The sequence below is a fragment of the Diabrotica undecimpunctata genome, chromosome 1 (assembly GCF_040954645.1).
Source record: "Diabrotica undecimpunctata isolate CICGRU chromosome 1, icDiaUnde3, whole genome shotgun sequence".
In the NCBI taxonomy this organism is placed as follows: domain Eukaryota; kingdom Metazoa; phylum Arthropoda; class Insecta; order Coleoptera; family Chrysomelidae; genus Diabrotica; species Diabrotica undecimpunctata.
In genome coordinates, this window is record NC_092803.1 from 123,199,367 (window position 1) to 123,212,294 (window position 12,928).

Here is a 12,928-nt window from a genome sequence, read left to right on the forward strand (position 1 = left end):
TTTTTGACAAGTAACCAGAGGCGGAGGTTTTAATATTTATTAATTAAATGCAAAACTAAAATTTTCCTATTTTGCCCTTATCTATTATACGAATTATTGTTATGGACCGGATCCCCATATTTTACACTGTATGTTAACATATCTATTTATTACCAGTTTATATTATTATATATTTTAAAATTTCATATTTATTTTCAGAACGATTTGTATACGCCACTCCTTTCACTATGACTGGAAAAGCTCACGGAGAGTTGAAGGAACAATATAAAAGGAAAACTATACTTACCACTGCTGTTCACTTTCCTTATGTTAAGACAAGAATACAGGTTGTTTCTAGATCTCAGATAACACTCACACCAATTGAGGTAAGTAATTTAACACTAGATTCACTTCTGTCTTTTTTGTTTAAAATTTTGACTACTTCGTCTTTCGCCACTCTTTAATATTTTTATGTAAAGTATCGATTTAATACATAAACAATGAGAACTCGTTACGTGATAGTTGCAAGTGAGTTCCATTCATTGTTTTTCAGATATTGAGAATTTGTATTCCGTTTCTCCGAATTTTAATAAACGGCAATATTTTTTAAAATAGTAATAATAAAAGCATCCTACTGGTATTGTTTGATGTTTTCAAATTTGTTTGGTTTGTAAATGATATAGTAGCAAGTTTAGTTTCGGTGACAATGTGTCGACGTGATCTGATTAATGCCAAACTTCTTGAAGAAATCGAAGAAAATTCGGATACTGACTTAGGTGATGATTGAGACTTTGAATTAGATGATGAAAACTTCATACCTATTTTCTATAATATTGGCTCAGATGAGTCTGTAGATATTCTTGTAGAAATCTTCACTAATGTTTTAGAAGTTTTTCAGAAAGACCTAATGTTTTAGAACTCTACACAAAGAAAGCAGAACGAAAGTGTTTTAGTAAAAGAAATTTGAGCCAGCAATCAAAAGATTTTAACACCCATTTGACATAAAATCCACAATATCTGAAAGGTTGAAAACAAACTTTGCCTTATCATCAACAAACTAGAATGGATTTATTTCAGATAGCATAGGTTGCTTCAAGTCTGGAAAAATTTATTATTGTGAATGGAACTTATTGCCTAATAAGCCAGATTTCATTTTACCCATTATATTGTTAACAAGTCAGACAAATTTGACAAATATAAAGTTTTGAGTTTGTGTAGATTCAAAATATGTTGGGGATGTTTACGGTTTTAAAAGACTGTCAATGCTGTTTACAAGCAAGATAAGTTGGCCTTAGATTAAAGAAACCATAGATATAACGTTCAGGCAAGAAACAGATGCGCAAAGCCTGCCAAATATTTCACGTTAGGGCTAATGGGTGGGAGGAGTGACAGGTACGTACTTAGGACAATTTTGGAGTAATGAAATAACGGTGATTTAATTATTAAATAATTTATTTAAAACAATAACTAAAACTAATATGAGTTAAATCGGTAAGATAGTTTCGAAACAAATTCTTTTTCATTTTAATATGAGTTAATTTAAAGTACAGTATTCGAATGTTTTACAGATATTAGTGATTATATATATATATATATATATATATATATATATATATATATATATATATATATATATATATATATATATGTTACGAGCAAAGCCCGAGATTGGACAATCCTAACATTGTACACAAATTATTGTACACTTCTAGCATTATACCCCCAAACTGTACAATGTCCGAAATAATCAAAATAATTGTCGAAACGCTCATCGGTTCGAATCGATTATTATTGACAAGTGACATACCAAATCAAAAATTGAAAAATGGAATCGAAGAAGAAATTGTTCTACAATAGAGATATTGTTAGTAAAACATTTCAAAGCTTCAAGAGATAGATACATGAAGAAGAAGAAGAAGTTTATTGATTCAAAAATAGGGAAAGCCCTAATACATACAAAATTAATCAATTTATAACATTCATATATGATAAAAATAACAATTACACTTAAAATATAGTATCTACACTTATTAAAAAATATAAAACAATAATATATAACATAAAACATGACAACAAAACAACTACCTAACTATTGGTGCTTTTAATCTTCTTCTTAACATGCCATACACCAAAGTGCGTAGGCGACTATCTCATTACTAGAATTCTGTTCTTGGCGGCGTGACACAGCTCGCCTGTATTGTGTATTCCTGTCCATTCTTTAATATTTCTTAACCAGGATAATTGTTTGCGGCCGGCTCCTCTCCTACCTTCGATCTTCCCTTGTAGGATTAACTGTGGTATTTCATATTTTGCTCCTCTCAATATGTGCCCAAGGTAACCAATCTTGCGTTTTTTAATTAATTTAAAGAGTTCTCTTTCCACGCCGGCTCTCTTAAGGACGTCATCGTTTCGAACTCTATCCACCCAAGGTATGCGCATCATTCTTCTTAATGACCACATTTCAAATGCTTCAAGTTTGTTGATAGATGTTTTTTTCAAAGTCCACGTTTCCATGCCATAAAGCAAGATGGACCATATGTAGGACTTGACCATTCTGTAGCGTATTTATAGCGAATTTCACAAAAGCTTGTCTTGCCATTTGTATTCGGGTTTTTATCTCTTGTTGTGGATCCGATTGGTCATTGATTGTGGTGCCAAGGTATTTAAAAGTTTTCACACGTTTTATGCGATCGTCACCTATGCATATTATCGGGTTTTCTGGAGGGTTTCTGCTAATGACCATATATTTCGTTTTCAAAATGTTGATTTTGAGGCCATATTTATTACCTATGCTATTCACCCTATCAAGTAATAACTGCTGATCTTCCAATTTATCAGTTATAATCACTGTGTCGTCCGCATAGCGTAGGTTGCTAATTGGTATACCGTTCACCTTAATGCCTAATTCCGTGTCTTCTAATGCTTCCGCAAATATATTTTCAACATATAAATTAAAAAGCATCGGAGAGAGTATGCAGCCTTGGCGGACACCTTTCCGGATTTCAAATTCATCCGTATATTGGTCTTGATCAATCCTCACCTTTGCCATTTGGTTCCAGTATAGATTCTGAATAATTCTGATCTCCTTCTGGTCAATGTTGGCCCTATGTAGTAGTTCCATCATGATATCATGTTTAACATTGTCAAATGCCTTCTCGTAGTCGATGAAGGTGAGGTAGACATCTTTTCGTTGATCTAAACAGTTTTGTATTAAAGTGTTCAAACATAAAATTGCCTCTCTTGTTCCTAGTCCTCCCTTAAAACCGAATTGTGTTGACCCGCTAAGTTCTTCTAGTATCTTGTACATTCTTGAGTGTAATATCCTAAGGAAGAGTTTCAGCAAGTGACTCATTAAACTGATTAAGCGGTGTTCATTGCATTTTGTGGCATTAGCTGTTTTTGGGATCATCACAAAGGATGACTGCAGCCATTCTCGCGGAATGTAACCAGTATCATAAATTGTATTGAACAGCTTTACCAAGATTTCGATATTCTCCTCGTCTAGTAGTTTTATTGCTTCTATATTAATTTCATCTGGACCTGTTGCTTTATGCATCTTTGTGGTTCTAACTGCATATTCTATTTCACTTCGCATTATTGATGGCCCTGATAAGTTTTCGGAAGGAAGTTTGCGCGTTGGTTGTGTTGGTCTTTCGTCATTAAAAAGTCTTTCTGCGTATTCTTTCCACGCCATTGCTATCTCCTCTTCTGACTCTATGTATTCGTTTCTGTCGTTGCGTATTCTTGTTCTGTGGTGGCTTTTGTGTATATTCGATATTTCTTTGATCTTCTTATGTAGTCCAAAACTATCTCCTTTTTCCTGCAATTGTTCTATTTCGTTGCACCTTTCCACCATCCAACGTTCTTTTGCTTTCTTAATTTTCTGGCGAATTTCTTTGTGTATCTGTTTGTATTTGTCTTGATTACGTTGTTGTTTATGTTGCCTTCGCTTTTCCATTAGATCCATAACTTCGTCCGTCATCCATTCGTTATGCTTTCTCTTCCTGATCTGTGTTTTAACTTCCCTGTTTACTGCCAGAATCGTTCCTTTAATATCATTGACCATCTCTTCGATATCATCATTTTGTTCTATTATTCGCATTCTTTCATTAATTTGATTTGCATAACTCTTCTTTAGATTCTCGTCTCTCATCAGTTCTCTTGTATTTATAGGCGTGCTGGTGTTTGTATTTGTTTTCTTAATTTTTGCTAGTTTTAACCTCACATCTGCTATTAGCGGATTATGATCGGATGCAATATCAGCACCTGGATATGCTGCGATTCTTTTGATAGCGTTACGAAATCTTCTGTTTATTAAAACGTAGTCAATTTGGTGCTTTTAATATGGTCCATTAATTTGCTTTTAAACATTTGTATAGATGAACAACTTTTAACTGTTTGAGGAAGCTTATTAAAAAGATCAAAACCCTTAAACAACAAAGAGTTTCTCGAAGCTGTCCTTTTTGTTTTCACAATGTGTAAATTGCACTTACCTCGAGTAGGGTAATTGTGAATATCACAATTCCGTGTAATAAACTCACAAAAGTAAGCAGAGGCCCAATTTTTTAGAATTTTATAAATGAACAACATTGTAAGGTAAAAGTCCCTTTGTTGAACTAAAACCCACTGCAGCATGCTAAGCATTGTTGCTATAGGTGTATATCTGTTTCCACCAATAATGATTCTCATTCCACGATTTTGTAATTTTTGCAACTGGATCGATTGATTTAAATTGAAGAGAAAAATAACTGACGAGCAAAAATCGAAATGAGGTTGAATAATCGCATTAAAAACTAATTTTAGTTGCAGTTGACAAATTTTTAGATATTCTTGAAAAAAAGTATAATTTTTTAGAAATCTTTTTTAATATGTAATTAAAATGGTCATTAAAAGACAATGAATTATCCAATTTAAAACCAAAACAAATAATTTTTGCGTAAAATTAAAAAAAAAATATATTTTTATTTTACAACTTTAATACCCTATATATCTATTTATTTTTAAGTAGTAAAAGCGTACTTGTTCTTTTTTTGATTTAGGTGAACTTGTTGGCGTTGTTTCTGTAATGTTAGAACTTCCACTAGGTTTTTGTGCGTTAAATAAGAGTTTCTGAAAAAATGCTATATTATAACAAATGTTACAAAATTCAGTAAGTTCAACTTAGTCAGTTAGCTAGACCGGTTATCATAAAATTTACCTGTTTTTTAGGTTCCGGTTGGTATGGATATATAGAGATTTCTACATTATGTTCTTCACGCATTGCAGTATTTCTTAAAATTGGTTGATTCTAAAAATATATAATAGTTTAAAGACTTCAATAAGTTATATTACATGCATATGGATTTAAAATTGATTTATTGTAGGCACCCCTTAGTGAGTACAGCATTTTTCGTTAGATACATTTTAAACGGCGATTTTTCTCTGTCCAACGAATCTTCAGTAAAATGCAAATCACATACGAGGGATTTTTGGTAGTTCTTTTCCCTCTATATTGGAAAAAAATATCCATGCCTCTCGTATTTCTTTAGATGCAGAGAAACTAAAACGAGTTACATTAACTAACTATTGATAGCAACTACCTCACCGAAAATTACAAAAAAAATAGTATCTATATAAGAAGGATGTAATGGTTTTTATAATTGATAATTACTTTAATTTATGTCACTTTCAAATAAACCGTAGAAGTATCAAAATGATGACGTTAAGCGAAATTAAATATCACCAATCATTAATCTGAGATCACCACTCAAAACAAATTGCAGTTTTAAAAAATTTAAAAGTCCGGTTCTGAAGTACAGCGTCGAACACTTCCCCTCGGTACAAATATGGCTACTAATGAATACAATATTACAAATAGAATATTTTAAACTTACCTAAATAGGTTAGCTGACTTTTTGTCTTTCACACAATTTGCAGTTGAATGATAAATATAGTTCTTAATTATACACCGTGGTATTTTATAAAAAAAGACACTAACACAGCCGAAAACTGAATACACAAAATCACACAATTTAACGTAAAAAATTTAAAATAGTGAACAAGTCGTTGCCGGCGGACCGTGCTGGAGGGGTATACTCTGTCTGCTATTTTGATTGGCAGGATAAAGGAGTGGGGATTAAGGGGAAACGGACAGGCTGCGCACTTGTCGATGTTATATCTACGGTTTCGTTAATCTAAGAAGTTGGCGAACATTTATTCCCCAGTTGAGTATCGAATTTAGATCATATTTTTAATAATGTTTTAAAAAACTTGTTAGGTACTCCAGGAATGATCAAGGTGAAAGCATAGTTTTGTTATGATTTATTAACACTCTGAACACTTAGAAAGAATATTTTTAAGTCAAACGATCCTAATTATGATTGAATTGGTTAGAAACTGTGCCTATTCTAAATAAGAAGCAATAAAATATCTGTACATGAATGTTGTAAATGCTGTATCTCCTCTTGTATAATCCTAGAAAAAGTAGTAAGAACGGCAAAAATTTAAACAGAACTAGTGACAGTAAATGAACCAAAATTACTACTAGCATAAGCGGTGCAATGATCAATGAAAATAAAACCAAATATATGTGCATTTCGATTTTTCAGGTATCAAACATATGTATTTAAAGCCTCCAAAACACTATTAAATCCAAGAGCCTGTGATTAGACCGGTGTTCATGTGTGGGGATGAGGCGTGGATGTTGACAAAAACAATAAAACTCAGATGTTTGAGAGAAAAATCCTCAGAAGGGTCTTGGGATCTTATCACGATCCGAATATTAACCAATACTGAATGAGAGCAAATGCCTAGGTCAAATAGCTAGCGACTTCAAGAAATTAAACCCAACGCCTAACATGGGCTCCTTAATAACCACCTTGCTATTAGATTTTTCAGTCATGATGTTCTTCTACTCTGTCTATCTAGATTATTCGTAGTAGTCGTCTGTATACCCACATTTTCAAGGCTTCCAATCGTTTAAGCATAGCCTCACTTAGAGTCCACGCTTCCACTTTAAAATAACAGTGACTAGTGGCTTTTTTTCTTAAACAAATATATATTCAATTCGCAAAAAATGCAGATTAATGATACTAATATCTTTAATACAATTATAAATCAAAATAATTTGTTAATGTTGGTAAATTTTGGCTTACTAGGTTGCGATTGAAGATATTCAGAAGAAGACATTAGAATTAGCACATGCAACAAATCAAGAACCTCCAGATCCAAAAATTCTCCAGATGGTACTTCAGGGTTGCATAGGAACGACTGTTAACCAGGGACCTCTTGAAATGGCAACAACCTTCTTACCCAGTGACGGAAAAGCACTTACAAAACACCAGAATAAGTTGAGATTGTGCTTCAAAGATTTTTCCAAAAAGTAAGTAGATAATAAAATAACTTTTATCTTTATTTTTCTTCTCAATCTTCTGTGATTAATTATTTATTAGCAAGTTAGGTGGTGTATTGTATACGTCGTTAATACTTTATTAAGCTTTGTACGACGTAGCTTTGTATATGCAAATAAATAGCAAATTAAATAATACAAATATCTACTCCTGCAGGATCTAAAACAACTAATCTGTCAGGAATAACGGGATTTTTATACCAACCTTGTATATAAAAAAAATAGTAAATTATTATATAGTTCCAATGTATATCACTAAGTTGCACAATAACACAAAGTAATATAGAGTTCGAGATTTTCAATAAATGATTTAAATAAATAGATATAATAATATGAATAAATACAAGAAAACACTTAGAATCATCCATTATTATCGTAGGAGGCTATCTTTTTAAATATTATCTTTAAATACGCTAATAACCAGTCTATCTGGGAAAAAATCATGGATTTCACGTAAAAATCTTTGAAAGATTTTTTGTAAGAATCTCTGAAAAATCTGTAAAATATACAGCTGATTTTGCTTTGTTTTTGTTTTAAACAAGCTTAAAAAGTGGTTTTTTCGACTATAAAACGTTTCTTATACAGTTTAGAGAAAAATGTTCAAATAAAAATTATAGATAATAAAAGTTCTTCAGTTTGCGAGAACCAAGATAGTTGCAAAAAACCTTTCATTTTGCAGTAATTTATAAATGTTAATAACTTTGTTTTTTGCATAATGACTAGTAATATAACTACTTAAAATTGTGGCAGTTAATGAACTATTAAAATGGGTCAAATTTCAAATAGATCGACCAAATAGTTTAAAAGTTGTTCAATTTCTTTTCCCGGAGAGCGATTATTTAAACAACTGTTGTTGCTCAGACAGTAACTCTAGAGTATACTATAAATCGAAGTCGATTCTATTAGTGTTCATTTTTAAAGTATGTTAAAAAAACTGCAATATTTTATTAAAGTTGTTATTAAAAAAACGACTGACTTTTTAGCTTACAAACAATATAACAAGTTATTATAACTTTCGGCATTGTTTATGTCACGCGCTTGTAAGTAGACTCAATGAAAAGCTGGCGAAAAAACACACTTTCTAAAGAAAAAACAAACCCATGACCAATAGGAAACAAGATAGCATTTTTTTTCTAAAAATCATATATCTGTTGTGTATTAATATTAAGAGCTGAGTATTGAAAATCATAAAAGAAGATCTAAATTTTATGATCCATTATATATATATATATATATATATATATATATATATATATATATATATATATATATATATATATATATATATATATATATATATATATATATATATATATATATATATATATATATATTGATATGATTGGTGTTTATAGAAATTTATTTATAAGTTACACATTAGATAATATTAGATATTAAATTTGGTTATTTTAATAAGTTATATACTAGAGAATTTTATAAAAATATATTTATGTGAGGGCATTTTTAAGAAATTAGCATATAAAAAGTATTTTTTTATATAATTATAATGTTGTAAATATATTTAAGTGAGCCATGTGACTAGGCAACCAGATATACATACTCTGAAGTGACATTTAAGGAATGATTGTGAATATAAAGTAGGGTTATAATAATAAAATGTGTAGTTTATTAAATTAGAATGTTAAGTTAATGATTTAAGTGTATATTCTGATCTGAAAAGCCTAAATGTCAACAAAATTATCAATAGAAAATTAACGAATTCTCCAGAATGCAGAATTTGACCTTTGTTTACGGTCGAACATTCGGGAATTATGGTTATGTCTGTGGATGGAACATATACTGTTTCCAGAAAATTCAGACATGTGTTTAATGGAATAAATCGAACATGATTTCTTACCAGATGGTTCTGGAAGATTGAAAAGATATAAATACCCGTGATTTGGATTCAAGAGGGAGTTTAGTAAGAAAGTCCATTCAGTTAGTCAATCAGTTATGAGTTTTTTAGTATGAAAATTAGTTAGAGGCAGTCAATCAGTTACAATTGTTCAATATAGTGAGTTAAATCAATATTAAGAAACAGTATAAAGAAAATAATATTGAAGATTAAAAATTATGTTATGTATAAATGATGATAATGGAAGAAGTATTAATTGAATATTAAAATTAAATGATATTTTGGTGATTGGATATTGATATATTGAAAAGAAGAATAAAAATAAATGCTGTTTGCTGGTTTGCTTGGTGGTTTATAAATGCTGGTGAAGAAAAATATCTTAAATTGGTGGAAGCTAATAATTGGAAAAAGTAATTTCACAAAAACAAGGATAACCGAAGCTGAGAAGAAGACATTTGAGTGGTGATTATAATCTATATAGTGGAAAACAGTTCATTTAGGCATTCAGTGACAGAAAGGTACAAAATTTTGTTAATATAATTTAGTTAGTGTCATAACAATTTCAATTTTGTAGATAGTTTGTTTAAATTTTACATTGTCTATAGAATTTAATTAGTTTCATAAGAATTTCAATTTAAAGATAGTTTATTTTAAATTTACATTGGCTAGGTTAGACATATATGTGTGTTTCATAATAGATATAATAAAGATAATTTAAAAAAGTACTTACAAACTAATTCTTTGAGAACCGCGATAAAAACCCTATATATTATATTATTAAAAATACTCATTGCTCATCATTCAAACAAACAATACATCATAACAAATTTGGCGCCCACCGCGGGGCTCTCTATTTAAAAGAATTAGTTTGGGAAGATAAGTGCTCTCATATAATTAAATTAATTATCAGTAGAAAGAAAAAATTATAGATTTTATTTTTAATTATATTTGAACAAGTAAAGTCTCAAAATGTCTCAAGAAAAGAAAGGTACAAGAAGCAAAAAGAATGAAAAAGATGTGGAAGTAGAAACACAACCTATACAAGAGGAGAGTTTAGTTCAAGTTCCACAAGATACTGCAGAAATGAATCCAGAAAGAGAGGAAAATGTCAATATGGCAGCTTTGATGTCATTAATAATGCAGATGAACAAGACAATGGAAGAGAATACGAAAAAAATGGAACAAAAAATGGAAGAGAATTCAAAAGAAGTCAAAGAAGACATAAAAAAAATAGAACAGAAAATGGAAGAGAATACGAAAAAAATGGAAGAGAATTCAAAAGAAGTCAAAGAGGACATAAAAAAAATGGAACAGAAATTGGAAGAGAATTATAGAAAATTAGAAAAGAAAATAGAAGATAATAATAATAAAATTGTAAAGCAAATAGAAAAACAAATGGATAAAAAACTTGAAACTGCAGAGAAAAAAGTAGCAAATGAAATAAAAAGTATACGGAATGACTACAAGAAAAGGATAGACAATGAGAGGACAGAAGTAAAGAGGATTATTCAAGATAATAAGATAGATAAACTCGGTTCGCTAATCCCAGTCCGAACTGTCTAGTGAATTTAGTAATTATTTTTTTGCGAAGTTAGTTACTTTTTGACAGACTAAAAGTGGCTGGAAATTACTATACAACCAAGCACCCGTACTCATAGCCAATATTAATAGTAAACAAACTAAATAGTAAAAAAAATAGAACTTTGCGAATTACCGACAATCAATATTATTTATCTGCACCATATAATAAATAGTTATGTTAAATTATAACAACTAAATATATATTTTTTAAATATATACTACCCAAAATTTGATGGGTTTAGTATACACTTCGACTATTTAGAATAATTCTTCTTTTTTTAAAGAAAGAAGTCTGTAATAGCAGGATACTTGAGCTATTAATACTGAGAAGTAGGAATTGTTGTGTTGTAGGTTTCCGACAATGAATCTGTCAAAATTTGTCCGAGCTAAGCGAATGGAGTTTATAGAACAGAAAATAGAGTTGCAGAAATGTAACTTAGAAGTAAAAATTAACGAAGACAGGAGAAACACAGAAGAAAAATTAGACGATATACAACAAAATATCCAAATAAATAGTAATCAAATAAGAAATGTGGAACAGAGAATAGATGATATTTCACAAATGAGAGACATAGGGAGACCTTACTTAAATTTAACAAATGAGACTGGGATTAAATTCTCTGGTAATATAAAAAATTTGCATCCTAGAGTATACATAAATAGTTTAAAACATAAATTAAGATTTGTGAATAATATTAATGATATTAAAGATTATATTAGAATGACATTAAATGACAATGCAGCAACTTGGTTTGCTAGTATTGAAAATGATTTAGATAATTTTCAAACATTTGAAAATAAATTTTTAAATTATTATTGGGGCGAATTAGAGCAAGCAAAGTTTAGAGAAATTCTATATTTTGGAAAGTATAATCACAATTTAAAATCAAATATGGTAGATTATGCATTGAAACTGATAACAGTTGCAAAATATTTAGAACCACCACTTAGAGAGGATGAAACAGTCTTAAATGTATCTAGACATTTTGATGCTGATGTTGTGCAAACAGTAACTGTACAAAATATTCAAACAATAGATAGTTTTATTAATTTTATTCAAAGAATACAAAGAGGTAATATGACAAGTAATAATAATAACAAGAAAAACAATAATAACTTACAATATAATAAGAATAATTATCAACAATATAGACAATCATATAACAATAATACTAGGTATGGTGATATGTAGTTTACAAAATTTTAATAATAATAACAATAATCAAAATAGACAGAATCTTAATAACAATACTAGTTATAATAGACAACATTTTAATAACAGTACTAATAATAATAGACAAGATTTTAACAATAGAAGAAATACAGAGCGACCTAACTATAACAGACAGGTAAATTGTGTACGAAGGAATAGAAGCTGCGAAGACAGGGAACGAAATAGTACAAGGCAAGAAAATGTGAGTAGAAGTCATAGTAGGGAAAGACATAGGACATCAGATCCAAGTGGTCAGATACAATCTGACAATTCTAATAATCAAAATTTTGTTCAGTAAACTTTCTGAATTACAAGTTAGGCCATTGCTATTATGAAAAACCTTCTGAATTTATTTCTCTAGATGAAGATAAAATTATTGAATCTATTAATTTAATTTATATAAATGCTTTGGCCAAAAATAAAATGATTAAGATTATGATAGATACTGGTTCAGAAAGTACTTTAGTCTCGGAGAATTTTATTTTTATTACATTAAAACTATCAGATATAATAAAGATTCCAAAAATTAAAATTGTTGGTGCAAATAATAAGAAGTTGGGTGAAATTGATAAACTAGCCAATTTTAAAATTAATATTCTTAATAAAGAAATTAATATGCAAGGATTTATTGTCAAGGATTTATGTGTTGATATATTAATGGGAAATGATGAATTGGAAAAGAAGAAAGTAAAGATAGATTTTGAAGAAAAAATGGTAACTTTGGAAGGGCAAATAATTAAATTTATGCAGAAAGATGAGGTGGAAGAAGGAATAAGAGTTGATAGGATATTATTAAAAGGAAATAATGATATTTATGAAGAAGAAATATATTTTGATGATAGGGAAATGTCCCAAAAGAATGTAAAGAATAATTGTAGTGAATATTTAAGGAATGGAAATTTTAAGCAGATGG

General features: G+C 29.7%; 1 protein-coding gene across 1 annotated transcript in view; it reads left to right on the top strand.

The window, feature by feature from the left end:
- The window catches only part of Zir (dedicator of cytokinesis), a 92,391-nt gene that overhangs the window by 56,979 nt on the left and 22,484 nt on the right, over positions 1 to 12,928 (top strand). Inside the window, exons 22-23 of the mRNA XM_072519382.1 lie at positions 199 to 365; positions 7,116 to 7,339. Coding sequence (XP_072375483.1) covers positions 199 to 365; positions 7,116 to 7,339 — 391 coding nt within the window. The remainder of the gene's footprint in view (positions 1 to 198; positions 366 to 7,115; positions 7,340 to 12,928) is intronic.